The sequence below is a fragment of the Theobroma cacao genome, chromosome 5, assembly GCF_000208745.1.
Source record: "Theobroma cacao cultivar B97-61/B2 chromosome 5, Criollo_cocoa_genome_V2, whole genome shotgun sequence".
Classification (NCBI taxonomy): domain Eukaryota; kingdom Viridiplantae; phylum Streptophyta; class Magnoliopsida; order Malvales; family Malvaceae; genus Theobroma; species Theobroma cacao.
Window position 1 is genome coordinate 39,046,227 of NC_030854.1, and position 16,331 is coordinate 39,062,557.

At 36.9% G+C, this 16,331-nt stretch overlaps 3 protein-coding genes across 5 annotated transcripts; 1 reads left to right on the forward strand and 2 right to left on the reverse strand.

Annotated features, from left to right (window-relative positions):
• Window positions 3,561-4,768, reverse strand: LOC18600617 (zinc finger CCCH domain-containing protein 3). The gene is made up of 4 exons (XM_007031166.2): window positions 4,420-4,768; window positions 4,258-4,319; window positions 4,080-4,173; window positions 3,561-3,822 (listed from the first exon to the last, which is right to left on the reverse strand). The coding sequence occupies exons 1-4, from the start codon at window positions 4,553-4,555 to the stop codon at window positions 3,713-3,715; spliced, it is 402 nt and encodes a 133-aa protein (XP_007031228.1). The 5' UTR covers window positions 4,556-4,768; the 3' UTR covers window positions 3,561-3,712.
• Window positions 5,144-9,660, reverse strand: LOC18600618 (shaggy-related protein kinase alpha). The gene is made up of 13 exons (XM_007031167.2): window positions 9,488-9,660; window positions 8,362-8,530; window positions 8,136-8,228; window positions 7,937-7,996; window positions 7,575-7,847; window positions 7,417-7,491; window positions 7,175-7,231; window positions 6,935-7,075; window positions 6,792-6,842; window positions 6,316-6,411; window positions 6,151-6,234; window positions 5,638-5,740; window positions 5,144-5,538 (listed from the first exon to the last, which is right to left on the reverse strand). Exons 2-13 carry the CDS (start codon window positions 8,467-8,469, stop codon window positions 5,456-5,458), a joined length of 1,224 nt encoding a protein of 407 aa, XP_007031229.2. The 5' UTR covers window positions 8,470-8,530; window positions 9,488-9,660; the 3' UTR covers window positions 5,144-5,455.
• Window positions 10,719-15,218, forward strand: LOC18600619 (FACT complex subunit SPT16). Of its 3 annotated transcripts, none has more exons than XM_007031170.2 (4): window positions 10,719-11,059; window positions 11,152-11,274; window positions 11,379-11,435; window positions 11,692-15,218. In XM_007031170.2, exon 4 carries the CDS (start codon window positions 11,762-11,764, stop codon window positions 14,975-14,977), a length of 3,216 nt encoding a protein of 1,071 aa, XP_007031232.2. In that variant the 5' UTR covers window positions 10,719-11,059; window positions 11,152-11,274; window positions 11,379-11,435; window positions 11,692-11,761; the 3' UTR covers window positions 14,978-15,218. The 3 variants fall into 3 exon arrangements, with proteins under 3 accessions (XP_007031232.2, XP_007031231.2, XP_017976898.1); XM_007031169.2 differs by having other exon boundaries at window positions 11,211-11,274; XM_018121409.1 differs by having other exon boundaries at window positions 10,719-11,274.

Genomic DNA, 16,331 nt, shown 5'->3' on the forward strand with positions numbered 1-16,331 from the left:
AAACCTTTATTAATTAAAGAAAGGAAGGAGGTTGCTGATGTAAGCTTCCATGAAAAGAGAAGTTTCTTTTTCTTGATCTATGTCACTCGACACAGTTGATTAATCTAAACATTTTTACATGATAATTTGATTCAACACCTATCAACATAATTGTGGGCTAGCAGCTGTGGTTTGCTGATATTTCTTGGCCAAGAGTCAGGTCCATCAGGTGGCATTCTGGTTCCATCAATCTTCCCATCACCATCGATAAGGAAACCAAGGTCGATATTAGTCGTTCTTTATTATTACTTTTTTTTTTCTTTTTTAAATTCATAATTGGTTATAGAATACCCTCATTGTTGAACCGAATTAGCAACATTATTACCTGAAACACAAAGTCATCAGTCTTACAAGGTCCTGTAAAAATTGTAGATTGTAACATGAAGGAATGGCCATCAGGAACAAGGAGAACTGCTGATTCAGCTTGGCAGGCCATGTCCCAGGCCAGCTTGAATGCTTGAGTATCGTCAGTGATACCATCCCCAACAGCACCAAAATCAAGTACATTGAAGACACTGGAAGGATTATTAGGGGACTTTGCATTGTAACCTGGACTAGCGGCAGCAGCTTCTGGGGCAGGTAAAGGTGGAATAGATATGTGAGATACAATGCGGAATTGTTTCTTGTCTGTGTGGCAATGATATCTGCTTTGAATGCTAATCAACAAAAAGCTTGAAGAGATAGAGAAAAGCAAGAGAAAAACTTGATGGCCAGGCATGTTGAGAGTGGCTTTAGCTTGAATGAGGAGGGAATAATGAAACTCTAGTCTACTTATAGAGCAAAGCCCCCCACTATCCTAGGTTTGGCCTATTCACTAGGTATAGCCAAGTTACCACTTTTGACAATTAAAAAATTTGTCACTTCTTTCTCACCTAGAGATGATGATCATACATAGAGGAGCAAGGTCCCCACGTTTTGGGAAGTGGAAAAAAGTAAAGAAGAGTTCAGCAGAGTATGTGACCACTTACCACTTGGAGCAGGAGAACAACTTGCAAAGAGATCACGGCTGAAAAGAATCAGTTGCAATGTAGTCTCTTCTTATACTAGGAAAGTAGGAATTCTCAGTGGAAGGCTCCTTTGGATTTGGGGTCAACTCAGTCTCAATCTGCAACTGAGATTATAATTATGGCACGAAACAGACCACAGCTCCATTTTCCATTTAGGGGTTGGCCTAATGTGGAAGCTGCATTCAAGCAAACTAAAGCTAAAGGGCATATGGAGGGGGGGCAGTAGTAAAGTCAGAAGTGCATGCTCTTGCCATTTGCTTCATTGACTCCCCGTAGTCCCAGTTTGTTTATTTCAGAAATGAAAGTTTAAGCACAGTAACTTGGAATCAAAGATGAAAGGAGGTTGTTACTTAGTAGCAGGGGCGGAGCCTCCTTATGTGATGGGGGGTCATGGCTCCCCCAAAATTTTAAAAATTTTTTTCATAACATATAAAAATTTTAAATTTTTTTATATATTCTATTACTTGCTCTCTCAAAATAATGTTTTATTTAATAATTAATATAAATAAAAAATAATAAAATGATTTCGCTTATCTCACTCAACTTTAAATTTTTTTAATTTATTATTATTATTTTTTTATTCTATTTGTTCATATTTTGTAAGCTTCTATAAATGTTCTTTTTCAAATTTCTACAAACCATTAACCATGTTTTTTTTTGTTATGTAATATGTGGTAGCTACCTTCTACTTACCATGTTCTTCTTTTTTATGTTACATAAATTTTATTTTTTATGATTTTAATTTTTAAAAATTAATAAATTATTATATATTTCTCAAATATAAGTTGTAATATTACATTATTACTTAAAATTTCATCAACGTATATTTTTTTTATTAATCCTGATTATGTAAGAGGAAATTAACTTGAGTATATTTTTTTATATGCTTTACATTTTAGGTTTAGTTAAAATGAAATTCTCTTGAATACATAGTATTTAAATAATTCGGATTACATAAAAAAATTATTAATCTTATATATCGTTTTTAACTATTTATATTTTACAAATTATAGTTTATATTTAGTTTCGTATCTCTATTATCAATATTTTTATTATTGATTGAATTTAACATATTAATTTTTTAAAATTTTTAGTTCTTATTTAACTATGTTTGATCATTTCAATAAAATTTGACTAATTCCACCTCTGCCTAGTAGGTGGTGAGAAAGCTTCCTTTCTTTCCTGTCAATCCACATGGTCACTTTGAGATTACCATTGTTAAATTTTTTTTTTCTAGTTTTGGGTCAAGAGAGTACATAAAGCATCTTTTGTAAATTGTAATGCCTTACAATAATGGTTTCAGTACTGAAAAATAGCCTTCATGATGACAGATCCTTAGCTTCTCAAGGTGACATGTTTTTGCCAAGTACCCACTTCAATCTTCCTTCTGTCTAATGAGATAGAACCCAACCTCGCTGGTTTTAGCATCCTTAAATAATTCAACTTCAGCCCCTTGCAAATCGAATAAGGAGAATGGATAACGGTTTCATTCTTATTGCAGTCCATAAGCAAGTGGGTATAAACATAAAATTAATAGTCTACCTCTACCTGCTTCCATATACTATTATTACATATAGAACATAGGATGATTACAAAATTCATGGAAAATGAGAGTAGTTTACATGTAGCTGCACAGCAACAATTTGGATCTGAAGGGCAGTTTTCATCCTCAATTTGTCTGTTCTCCTTGGCAGGAATGTTTGACTAAGAGCACTTAATTAACAGTGGGAATCTTTTGTCTAGCTTGGCCATAGCATCTGCTTTCTTGTCTCTTTCATTTTTCTGATTGTGACACTCATTTTTCTTCTTAAGTCATGCATCGCTCACATAGTGGAAATTTGATCATCTTCCTTTTGGTTTTTGTTTTTAAATTAATCAAAAGCTTGATGACTCTGTCAAATACAAATATGATGCATTATTGAACCATCACTTATTATTTGTCAACAAATCACAGTTTCAATGATACTTTGCAAGTGGTTAGGTTTTCTGGCATAAACTACTGGAGAAAATTTTTTGAGATATCAGATAATGAACATGAGACGTTTGGTAACAAAGTGGTGGGTTCTTTTCTTGGGCCGGTCAAGGCTCTGTTGCAGAACAACAACTCAACTTGGATACAAATTCTGAGGGGGTGTATCATACCAGGTAGGGACAGAATTTCATGATTACACTGAGACAAACCCAACTTAAGCCAACAAAGTCTGGAATGTCATAACTGAAAGGCTTACCACAATACTCGAGAGAAAATTCTCCCCAGGAATACCATAAACTAGATCCTCTAGAAAGAAAAAATGAAATTGAACAAGCTCAGTACCATAAGAAACAAAGATGAAAAAGACAGTGGGGAGCAATTCAAGGTTGTGTCTTTAAGGATGTATTTACATGGAGTCTATCTGATCAAAAAATGAATTGATGACATTATCCTATGTCCATAGTTGAGACTTTTATGTATTCCTGTACAGCTATACACTTTTTTCATGAATCAATCGCACACAGAAGGAGAACAAAGCAAAGGAAACAGAAAGGTGATTGTTTTATTTAACATCTACTAACATAACCATAAACAGCACAGCTTTGATATTGAAGAACAAGTAACAGAAAAGTATAGCAGCAGTAGTTATATCAGTAGCAACTGACAAAATTGGCGTCTAAATGAAATAACAGACTTATCCCCAATCCACAAAGGGAAGTGGAGGATATCCACCCTCAGGTGGAGGCTTCAGGGATGGCGGCAGATTGCCCCACGACATTCCAATACCAGCTCCCTCCACACTACCTGTAAATCACAGCAAGATAAAAAGAATAAGCAGGAGAAGAACCACAAAAAGCCAAAAGAAAGGGTGATCACCCCCACCCAGTTACGCTCCCACTTGTCTGGAGGAGGGTCTTGAGAGTTATAGTTCCTACTTGTCTTGAGCATTGAAACTAGAACTAAGGATGTTGGTCCTGGTCAGATTTTATTATAAAAATCTAAGATGATTTAGACATCCCTATTGCTTAACGTGAATCAATAAAATTCAAAATCGAAATGACCTGGTGCAGGTGCAGCTGCTGCTTGAGGATTTGCGCCTCGCGAATCGTTCTTGGGATGGAAGTATTTGCAGTTGTCTCCGAACTGGCAAAATCCCTTGAAGAAGGAAAAAGAAGAAACAAATCCAATTGAATTAATGAAGTAAACCCAGAAGAGTTTGGAGAAGAGAGGGATGTTTACCGTTTTGACGAAGCGATTGCAGATTCCTTTTGCAAAGGGTTCAGTTAAACTGTGATTGGGATCTGCAATTGAATCGTAGAAGAAAGAAGGAAAGCAGCCATTTGATGAATAAACAGTTGTTGGATATATATGATAAGTAAGGAGGCAGTACTGGCAAAATACCATTGGCGTTTTGGGAGTGGTACCATTGAGCTTTGGCACGGAGGTGTTGGAGACCCTGCAGGTGGCGTTTTCGAGCAGAAGGGGTGTCTTGGAACTGCTTCTCGCAGTAGTCGCAGTTATACTTTCCCAGCGGCATTTTCTTTGTCTTCTTCAGTTCACAGGCCGTTGTCGTCTACTAACAAACTGCCTGGCCTTTTCTTCTGTCACAAACCCAGGAATGGTTGATCTGCTAACTCAAGATGCAGTTGGAGCAGCCTTCCCTAGGCTTGTTCGTTGCTACTTTGTTTTTTGTTTCATCCCTTGTGCTTACTTTCCAACGACCAATCAAAAATTTCCCACCAGTTTCGGTTGGGAACAAGGGAAATTCTCGCACCATCTTCTAGTCTTAATCTTACTCTTTAAATCTCAATGGCTTGTATTCTTCTAACAAGGTAGAAAGTAGCATAAAAACTCCTAGAGCTGTACGAATCTCCCATCGTTGGGTTTCCCTTTTTCTCTTGTTTCTCATTGATGCACTCCCACAATATAATTCTTATTTGTTTTGAAAGCATTTTTCAACCCAAAGAAGAAAAGAAAAACCTCATTACAGCCTCGGGATGAAATGATATCACTTGATTTCCTTTGCTGGATATCCATATTTCCATTCAGGAAAACACAGGGCAGTCTAGAGAGTGGGCTAAAAGCCGGTATAGTTATAACTTAACAAGGCAGCAGAGCATCGTTATGGAAACCAAACCTGCTTAAATAGCTGCCCATAACTGATATACGTTCAAATAAACACAGATCTTTTTCCTTCTCCGGGATTACAGACTACACATCAAAAGTAAATGATGGTTTCAATCTACTGTGGATGTTACAATCTGCCGTGATATAGGTTTTGGAGTTTGGACACGAAGATTATGTCTAAATCTGCTTTTACATAACAGGGTAACACAACACAGGCATACAACAATAATAAATTGGCATAGATATAGAAACAACACAGCTTCCATAAGATATTACACTTTTTTGAGAATTGGTTACATTTTGCATCAAATCACAATCCAAGAAAAGGACATTGCTTTCTAGCATGCTCCGGGATCAATTTCGCCAATATCTCTACTGGAACACCCTTCAGCTCTAGTGGACAGAACAAACACCACCAATAATAATCAATCATACATCTCAACAAGAATCGATAAGCTTATGATAAAGAAAACATCGCAGAATCATTCCTACCATGCGATTTAAAGTTAAATAATGGCGGAAGGAAACGGCCATTCGGCAAGCGGGCATTTGGATCACGCAACTCGTCAAAGAAAGGATGGATCAAGGCATCTAGCTGCAACATGAGCAACATTTGCAATATGAGATGCATGAAGCATATCAAAGAATTATGTAACTCACCATCCACGATAACTTCAGTTCTTCTATCACCTCCACCAAACCCCCCTCCCAAAAGTGAAAAAATAAGGATAAAACACATTTAACTTTTTCCTCTTCCTTGATTGAGTAATTAACGTCAAGGCCAAGGGAAAGTGGAAGAGTTGACAAACACACTACTAAACCAGACAGATACTGAATTTTAAACTACTGACTTTTTTCTCAACTGATATTGTCAACTCCCTTTTCATCATAAAAAGGAACCTCCATGCTTGGAGTTTACTCCAAAACAAGGCAAATTGAAGGAAAAGCACAAAGAGAAAGAAGAAGCAAAAGAAATAATATAATATAAAGATTTTGTATACTCACAGCAGTGCAACGGAGATTTGGAGAGTATTGGAGTAATCTTGACACCAAATCAACAGCTTCAGGAGGCATTCGCCTATGAAATATCTAGAACAAAAAAAAAATGGTAATTGCATGATAAGGTTATGGAAATGACCATTTGAACACCCTTTCTTTGATTGTTAATACCTTGTGCCATGGGTGAGCCTTAATCTGAGGGAATTTGAACTCTGTATAGTTAGGGTTCATGCACTTAATTTCCTCTCGTGTTGGAGTGCCCAAGACCTAGAAAACAGTCACATAATTACAACAGTTAAAGAGAACTGGTCAATTTGACGTTGGAAATGACTAAAGGAAGCTATTATGATACGAAACATGACATTTATTATGACAAAGTAAGTACAACCAAAGTTAGTAGCTTGAGTACACCAACCAAATGACACACCCACAAGGAACCAGGGATTTCATGATGTTATTGTTAACAAAAACACTTAAAGGAAACATGATAAATATGTCAATTTCTTATGGCAATGCATATGTCATCTCATGTCCTACCGTCAATGTAATCCACACAAAGAAGTTTCTTTCAAGTATTACAGATACATGTATATGTATGTATATATATACATTGCACTAAAAACTAAATTAGTCAGAAATTGAAATACCTTAATAATCTCAACAAGCTGGTCAACGCCACTCTCACCAGGAAATAGAGGCTGACATAAATATCAAAAGTTTAATACAACATCAAGATTAATTTAAGGCAATAATAATAATAATAATGAATACATATGCACAAGCTTCCTACCTGTCCAAGTAACAGCTCAGCAAGGACACAGCCAGCAGACCAGATGTCAATGGCTGTAGTGTACTCAGTTGCTCCAAATATTAGCTCAGGTGCTCTGTAATACCTTGAGCAAATGTAGGATATGTTCGGTTCCCCTTTCACCTGCCAAGATAAGAATATATGAAATTGTAAGACCTAAGCCAAAATCAAAGCATTGATACTTAAAGAAGGAAGTCAAAGAAAATAGATATCACAACATACCAAGACTTTTGCACTTCCAAAATCACATAGTTTCACCTGATGAGTATGAGGATTTACCTGCAAGGAGGAAAAACCAAAAGCCCACCTCAATAAGTCACTGAATTGCCAGGTATAAGACATTAAGATCATGTTAAAAATAAAGATACTAGTCAATTCATTCATTTTGCGGATAAAGAAAAAGGGGCACTACTATAATCAACCAACAAGGTGATATGACTATAGAAACAGATATTTGAACTTACCAAAAGGTTTTGAGGTTTAATGTCCCGATGACACACACCAATGCAGCGATGGATATAAGATAATGCCCTAAATATCTGCCAAGCATCAATCTTTATTAGCATCTCAAACAATTTAAAGAACACAATAGAAACCAAATTTTGGAAAACCGACCCTCTACCTGGTACGTATAAAGTTTCACATATATCAATGGCATCCTTTGGTTCAACTTGTTATAGTGCTTGATCACGCGATGAACAGTTTCAGGCACATACTCGAGTACCAAATTAAGATAAAGTTCATCCTTTTCAGTTGTTGAAAAAAAGCAATGCTTCAAAGCCACAACATTTGGGTGGTCAAGAAGACGCATTGTTTGCAGCTCACGATTCTTGTACCTCTTATCTTGAAGAACCTTCTTTATAGCAACAGTTTCACCTGTCTCTAAGCACTTTGCCTAAATTTAAAAGAACATCCATTACTATCCTAAAAACCAATATTAGTTCAGTATTCCACCTTTTAGGAACAAACAAGAGGGTTTCTTACCTGGAAGACAACTCCAAATGATCCATGTCCAACCACACGTTCTGCCATGTAACTTATTGTCTGGAATTTTAGAGAGAATAGTGTTATATGGAAAGAAGATGTCATTTGATGATATTTTTTGAAAGACAAAGGGGAAAAGGATGAAAAACCTGCACTAGCTCACTCATTGCAATAGCATCTCAAGGCAGAAGAAGAATACCTGTTTTGGCTGACCATTTCTACCACCAATGGTTGTCACAATTATATGCCCTGTCTCTGTCCCATTACCATCCACAACTGTTGCTTCCATTTCCTACAAATTTAAGATGATCCATGAGTGGCTAGTTGCATATGTGTTGGTATTAATCAATGAGAAAAATGCGAAAGCAAAGCAGATTATAATGATAAAGGATAAAAAAAAAAAGTCAAACAAAAGAAATACACACTTTGTCATCTCTAATTTTCATGTCATTCATCTCCTCGGGTAACTTATCTACACCTGCAGCGTTAGATTCTCTTAAAACAGAAGTAGGCGCCATGCCCACAGAAGCCATCTGTAGGACAAAAGAGTGTCCTATTCTTGTTAATTTTCCACCTCAAAAGCCAATCATTTATCTGCAATGCAAAAAGGGAAAAAGTTGTTAATAAACTCAACTGAGAAATTACTAATATGCTGCAGCAATATTTCATTTCTCCATCATTTGTTAAAACCCACATTATTTTTCACTTGATCACAATAAAGTTAACTATAAAATCAAACAAACTCAAAATATACTCAAAAACAATCAAGTGAAGTAAGCCCTTTGACCTACGTAGCAGTTCAAGCTTGCAAACAATCACTCCACCGGTTTCAAAACCAAAAAAATTCAGCAGAGGCCCATTTTTTTAATCCAAAAAAGCCAAGTACAACAGTTTTTAAGTCCATCAAAGCACAAATCTTTTATCTTGTATAAATTAGGAAATCTCCATATCTAGCTTAAGTTCCTTATTAAGTAAAAAAAAAAAAAAATAGAGCCAACCCAACTTAAAAGCTAAAATACCAAAGAAAAAGAAGCATAAAAAGATAACAAAGTTTAGCCACTTTAATTAATTATAAGCACAACTTCTCAACTTTTTTTGGGGGGATTTCAGGATATGAATACAGCTCATCATTAAGGACTCATCAAGCAAATTCACACCAGCAACAAAGAGGAGTTCTTTCCATTTAAAAACTGAGTATTAAATATGCAGAAACAAAGAAAAAAGCACAGAGGATATGAGAGATCGATATCTATACAAGGAAATCGAGACAACAAAAAACCCATCTTCAAACTTCAATCCATTCCTCAATAATACTCAAAAAGTAATTTTTTTTTTAAAATACAAAACTAAAGATCTCACAGGTAAAATTCAACCACAAAAAAAAATCTGAGAACTAACAAAAAAAAACTGCAGATCCAAATCTGATGACCACCAAAAAATCGTACCCGATCCAAATCAATTAAAGAAAAACCGCAAAAAAAAAAAAAGGAAACCACAAATTCTATATTAAAAAATGCGAAAAAAAAAAAGGAGAAGCAGAGGATGATATACCTATCGATTGAAACGGGAAATTGAGAGGAAGAAGAAACAAAAACGACGCGGTTGAGGTTGAGGCCACACAGAGGATTAAGCGGTAGCGTAGAGGAAAGGGAAAATAGGGGAAATAATGGGTAAATGATTTTGGGTGGTTATATATTTCAGCTTTCCCATTTTGGTTTTCTTTTATTATTCCGTTTTAGTTTTTTTTTTATGGTGGTTTGGATGCGCTGTGGCAGTCAACGACCAAGGAGGCCTTTTGTTTTTTTATTTTATTTTGTGATTTGGGATTTATAATAAATTAAACAAACAAATAATTGTTGAATATTCTTTTGGATTTTTTCTCTCTTTTGACTCTTCAAGCTACCCCTCCCTTTCTTTTTTTTTTTTTAGTTTTCATAATAAAAAGGATTAGCGTTTTCAAATTTATAAACTTACTTAAATTTTAATTTCAGAATCTAAAACCACATAAGATTGAACTTAAATTTTAACCGTCGTAACATTGAACATATAAATGACGTTTGATACTTTACAATACAATGTGATTACAGAAAATATAAATATGAATAAGAGATGAAATAAATTTCACGTCAATTAAAAATAAAATAGATCTTAATATATAAATATGAACCTTTCATCATGCATATATAAAACTACTAACTATTGTACTTACCTCGGAATCACTCATAACATATATAAATTGGTCATTTAAGCAAGTTATGTGGTATTAATTGTCAAGTAATATAGGTATCAAAGTTGGGCTCAAAACCCATGCTTGGGTTGGGTAATCAAAGTCCAACACCAACACTAACCAGTACTGGGACTAGTACAGAATGTAGTCTGTCCAATTTATACACCATACCATTGACAAAATATCAATGACCCAAATCACAAGAACAAATAATTTGATGATGATAAATGCTCTCAAATTTTTACTCATCCTCAAGTAATTTCATCTTATGATTATTAATTAATGTATCATTATTCTTTATACATATAACAAATCAATTACTAATAGAATTTCGGATAAAATTCGAATATTCTAAACATGGTACCTATGTGTCACATGAGATATATTATGGTATGTATATAAATAAATGGTAATTATGATATTTATAAAATGATGAATGCATGTAAATATAAAAGCAGAGAAGAAAAAGGGTTGAGGTGAAATTCATGGTAGAAAACATTTAGCCTAAAAAAATAAAAGGATGAAAATGGTGTTGACCTAAGTAAGTAAAAGGAAAGCAGAGGAGGTGACTCAAGGGAAACCAGACCCGGGAGACATATAAAACCAGGTTTCCAATTTCAACAAAAATCATATGATTCTTCGTTGCTTTCCTTCTCCATCCGTTTCACCATTGCCATTATCTTCTCTTTCTCTGTTTCATGCTAATACCTATCCTCAAAGTGGTCTTTTCAATCTGATCCATTCTCTCTCTCTCAAACCCACCCATCTGATCCGACTTTAGCATCTATCTAAATCTAAAACAGATCAAATATTCCCTTCTTTTTTCTTTTTTTTTTTGCTTTGGGTGTGTTCCTGATTCACTCGGATGATATCGCGGGGAGATTGTTCGCCTCCAAGTAATCGCCTTTACGTTTCCAATCTTATTGCTATGCGCGTGACTGTTTCTTCCTTTCAAAAAATTATGTTTCTTTTTGGTCTTTATGGACAGTGAAACCAAGGATCAATGGCTTTATGTTGGAAATCTGATCAATGGGTTTTGGAATTTAGGTTTTTCTTATCTGAAAGTTTGAGGATTTGCTAAACAAAAGCTGCTTAGGCCTTTCTCTTGGAGGTGAGTTTGGGTTCATCGAAAGGATTACGAGTTTGAATTTCGGTTCTGTGATTATGGTGTTTTTAGTGAATTCAAAGTTAATATGATGGAATTTGTTGCATCAGGATTCATACGGGTGTATCAGGCAGCTGCTGCTTCTGCTCAAGGGGAAACAGACAACTGTAAGTGTCATTGTATTGCTCTATTTAGTGCCAAAAAGAACCCTCTAAAGCTGGCATTTTTATTTGATTTTAACTAGTTGGCTTAGAGTTGTGTTTAGTAAAATCTGTCAATGGATTCATAGATGAAGCTTTTGACTATGGAGGTTACTTCTAAGTGCATGTATCATATAGCTAATTGGGAAAAATCTCTTCAGGTTGAACTATTGCCAAATGGAGAAGGAGATGGGAACTGATAATTATTTGTTGTTTATCACAGTTTATGCTGATTGTCATACTCAACAAGCTAAACTCTCCTGGATTCAAGTTTGGTCTTTAAGTAATTCTCCATGGCTGAAAGCCGGAATAGGAATGTCAAGCCTGCAAATGGCAAGCCACCACCGGCTGCCAACACATATGCCATCAACCTGGATAACTTCAGTAAGCGGTTGAAAATTTTATATTCACATTGGAATAAACATAATGCTGATCTGTGGGGTGCTTCGAGTGCTCTTGTCGTAGCAACTCCTCCTGTTTCTGAGGATCTGAGGTACCTGAAATCGTCAGCACTAAATATTTGGTTGGTTGGCTATGAATTCCCAGAAACCATTATGGTTTTCTTGAAGAAACAGATCCATTTCTTGTGTAGCCAGAAAAAGGCCTCTTTGCTTGATGTTGTGAAGAAGTCTGCCAGAGAAGCTGTTGGTGTTGAAGTTGTTATTCATGTGAAGGCAAAAGGTGATGATGGAACTGGTCTAATGGATAGCATTTTTCGAGCTATCTATTCTCAGACAAACTCTAGTGATCATGCTGTACCTGTTGTCGGTCACATATCAAGAGAGACACCTGAGGGAAAGTTTTTGGAGACATGGGATGAGAAATTAAAGAATGCAAAATTTGAACTTAGTGATGTAACAAATGGGTTCTCAGACTTGTTTGCTGTCAAAGATGAAACTGAGCTTACAAATGTGAAGAAGGCTGCATTCTTGACTTCATCGGTTATGAGGCAATTTGTGGTGCCCAAACTTGAGAAGGTTATTGATGAGGAGAGGAAGGTTTCCCACTCTGCACTGATGGATGATACAGAGAAGACTATACTAGAACCAGCTCGAATTAAGGTGAAATTGAAGGCAGAGAACATTGATATTTGTTACCCTCCTATTTTTCAGAGTGGAGGGGAGTTTGATCTAAAACCAAGTGCTTCAAGCAATGATGAGAACCTTTACTATGACTCTACCAGTGTAATTATATGTGCCCTTGGGTCTCGATACAACAGCTACTGCTCCAATATTGCTCGAACTTTTCTGATTGATGCCAATTCCTTACAAAGCAAGGCTTATGAGGTTCTCCTTAAAGCTCAAGAAGCAGCCATTGATGCTTTAAAATCTGGCAACAAGGTGAGCTCTGTTTATCAAGCAGCAGTCTCAGTAGTAGAGAAGGATGCTCCTGAATTAGCTGCAAATTTGACCAAAACTGCAGGAACTGGAATAGGTCTTGAGTTTCGTGAGTCAGGGCTTAGTCTTAATGCCAAGAATGATCGAATCTTGAAACCAGGGATGGTATTCAATGTGTCACTTGGTTTTCAGAACTTGCAAACAGAGACAAAGAACCCCAAGACTCAGAAATACTCAGTGTTGCTTGCAGATACCGTCATTGTCGGTGAGAAGGTACCAGATATTTTAACTTCTAAAAGCTCTAAAGCTGTCAAAGATGTCGCGTACTCATTCAATGAAGATGATGAAGAAGAAGAGAAGTTAAAGGTTAAAGCTGAGGATAATGGTAATGACACCTTATTCTCCAAGACAACACTCAGGTCAGACAACCATGAAATGTCTAAAGAGGAGCTACGAAGGCAGCATCAGGCTGAACTTGCTCGCCAGAAGAATGAAGAAACTGCAAGGAGACTTGCCGGTGGGGGTGCTGTGGCAGCAGATAATCGTGGTGCAGTGAAGACTGTTGGTGATTTAATTGCATATAAAAATGTTAATGATCTGCCCCCTCCTAGGGATTTGATGATTCAGGTTGACCAGAAGAATGAAGCTATCCTCTTACCAATTTATGGAAGCATGGTTCCTTTTCATGTGGCTACAGTGAAGAGTGTGTCCAGCCAACAGGACAGTAACCGTACCAGCTACATCAGGATAATATTTAATGTACCTGGCACCCCTTTCAGTCCACACGATGCAAATTCTCTCAAGTTTCAAGGATCAATATACTTGAAAGAGGTTTCATTCCGCTCCAAGGACTCAAGGCATATCATTGAAGTTGTACAGCAGATTAAAACACTCCGCCGGCAAGTTAATTCAAGAGAGTCTGAAAGGGCTGAGAGGGCAACCTTAGTTAGTCAAGAGAGGCTGCAGCTTGCATCAGCCAAGTTCAAGCCAATGAAGTTGCACGATCTATGGATTCGTCCCCCTTTTGGTGGTCGTGGTAGAAAGCTGACAGGTTCACTTGAAGCTCACATGAACGGATTTAGGTATTCTACTTCAAGGCCTGATGAACGTGTTGATGTAATGTTTGGAAACATCAAGCATGCCTTCTTCCAGCCAGCAGAGCGGGAAATGATCACTCTTGTGCACTTTCATTTGCATAATCACATCATGGTTGGTAATAAGAAAACCAAGGATGTGCAATTTTATATTGAGGTGATGGATATAGTTCAGACATTGGGAGGTGGAAAGAGATCTGCCTATGACCCTGATGAGATTGAGGAAGAGCAACGTGAGCGGGACCGAAAGAATAAAATTAACATGGACTTCCAGAACTTTGTGAACCGGGTTAATGATTTGTGGGGGCAGCCCCAATTTAAAGCACTTGACCTTGAATTTGATCAGCCCATGAGAGAGCTTGGCTTCCATGGGGTCCCCCATAAAGCGTCTGCATTTATAGTGCCAACATCAAACTGCCTGGTTGAGCTAATAGAGACACCTTTTGTGGTGATCACCCTAAGTGAGATCGAGATAGTTAACCTTGAAAGAGTTGGTCTTGGGCAGAAGAATTTTGATATGACTATTGTATTCAAGGACTTCAAGCGGGATGTCCTTCGGATTGACTCGATTCCTTCCACATCACTAGATGGCATCAAAGAGTGGCTTAACACGACTGACCTCAAGTATTATGAGAGCAGACTAAATTTGAACTGGAGGCCTATACTGAAAACTATTACTGATGATCCAGAAAAATTCATTGAAGACGGTGGATGGGAATTTTTAAACATGGAAGTCAGCGATTCTGAGTCTGAGAACTCAGAAGAGTCTGACCAAGGGTATGAGCCTTCAGATGTGCAGTCTGACTCAGGATCAGAGGATGAGGATGATGACAGTGAATCATTGGTCGAATCTGAAGATGATGAGGAAGAAGACTCAGATGAAGACTCAGAAGAAGATGAAGGAAAGACATGGGAAGAGTTGGAGAGGGAAGCAAGCTACGCAGACAGAGAGAAAGGAGATGATTCTGACAGTGAGGAAGAAAGGAAGAGGAGAAAGATGAAAGCTTTCGGTAAGGGTCGGGTACCTGATAAGAGAAATCCTGGTGGCAGCCTTCCGAAGAGGGCCAAATTGAGGTGACATCCTTCTGAAAACCATGTGGCAGTTTCAGCAACCTAGTAAAAGATGGTAGTCATATTGAATGCTAGTAGTTGCTTTTAAGTTTGGTTGTAGCATACTTTAATCCAGGTTTTAGTTGTTGCTTTCTATCGATCTGTACGTGTGTTCAGTCAACTTGTTATGAACTCTTAAAATGTAAAATAGTTGAGATTAAACTTATGGAGGTTTTACATGTAATCTTAGATGCATCTCACTTGCTCTCCTTTTGATTCTTTCTTCATAGTTTTATGAATTTAATAACCAGACAAAAGGTATTAGGCAAAAGTCATTAGGTTTTTCGCTAATGCATGAGCAACCTGACTGACTCGTCGTGAAACAAGGGGAAAACAGACTGACCAGCATCTATTCACTAAATTCTTTATGTCAGCAGGTAGATGCTTGTCACCATATCAGTATTTCAGCTTATCAGAAACAGGCCTAATTTGCTTGTTTAAAACATTAAGTTTTAAAGGCTACTAAATAATATCTTTCTTCCTTCCCTCCACTACAAACAACCGTAATGTAATCATCCTGGGTCATGACAAATGACTAATTTGCAGAATTTGGAAGCATTTATCACCAAAAGAATTTTGGAAGCATGCCAAACTAACGAACAGCAAAAAATAAAGGAAAAGGAGCCAACCTTTGCTTCTACACTTTTCTTCCTCGAGTGCACCATTGCAGGAATCTTCTCTTCCTTGTATCCAAGAAAGCTTTTTCATGTGAAATAATGGCACAAGAAGATGCGGCCAGGAGCTGAATAGGCATTTAATTAGGTGAACAAGTATGTTATACATCCAGTCATTCTCAAGGCGATAACAAGTACAAGACAAAGGAGGATGCACTTACACTTGATGAAACTCAAGGCCAAGGTAAAGCTAATGTTGAAAACTATGCTGAATCTAAATAAAGCACCAAGTGACATCCACTTCATTCAAGGAGAAAATGAGGAATGGCGGATAACTATGAAAGGATGCAGCCTGACTTGTTTTGAAAACAAAAACACAAGAATTTCTTTAGACATGCAAGCTCTAAGCAATTCCCACTCAGAATGGAAATATTGGCTAAAGGACAGGGCATTCTTGTGGCTATGGTGATTTATAATATGGCACCGATAGGTCCTCATCAAGCTTCTTTCTAGGACTGGATTCTTTGAATTTCCTAGTAAACGTATCCACTGAAAAATAACTATACGGTAATTCAGTGTAGTGCCACTACTTGCTTGATCCTTTTTAGATGTAGCCAGCAAGATCAACAATCAAATTAATGTTCTTAAACCTGATGAAATTAGAGCATGTGAAGGCAATGGCTAGAAACAGCAGGCACTTACCTCCTG

Coding starts and splice junctions, on each gene's coding strand:
- LOC18600617 (XM_007031166.2), bottom strand. CDS start 4,555: ATGCCGCTGGGAAAGTATAACTGCGACTACTGCGAGAAGCAGTTCCAA. Junction 4,174..4,257: donor GCAATCGCTTCGTCAAAACG/GTAAACATCCCT, acceptor TCCTTCTTCAAG/GGATTTTGCCAGTTCGGAGA. Junction 3,823..4,079: donor AGCAGCTGCACCTGCACCAG/GTCATTTCGATT, acceptor TGTGATTTACAG/GTAGTGTGGAGGGAGCTGGT.
- LOC18600618 (XM_007031167.2), bottom strand. CDS start 8,469: ATGGCTTCTGTGGGCATGGCGCCTACTTCTGTTTTAAGAGAATCTAAC. Junction 7,492..7,574: donor TGAAACTTTATACGTACCAG/GTAGAGGGTCGG, acceptor GATGCTTGGCAG/ATATTTAGGGCATTATCTTA. Junction 6,843..6,934: donor CTGAGCTGTTACTTGGACAG/GTAGGAAGCTTG, acceptor TATTTATGTCAG/CCTCTATTTCCTGGTGAGAG.
- LOC18600619 (XM_018121409.1), top strand. CDS start 11,762: ATGGCTGAAAGCCGGAATAGGAATGTCAAGCCTGCAAATGGCAAGCCA.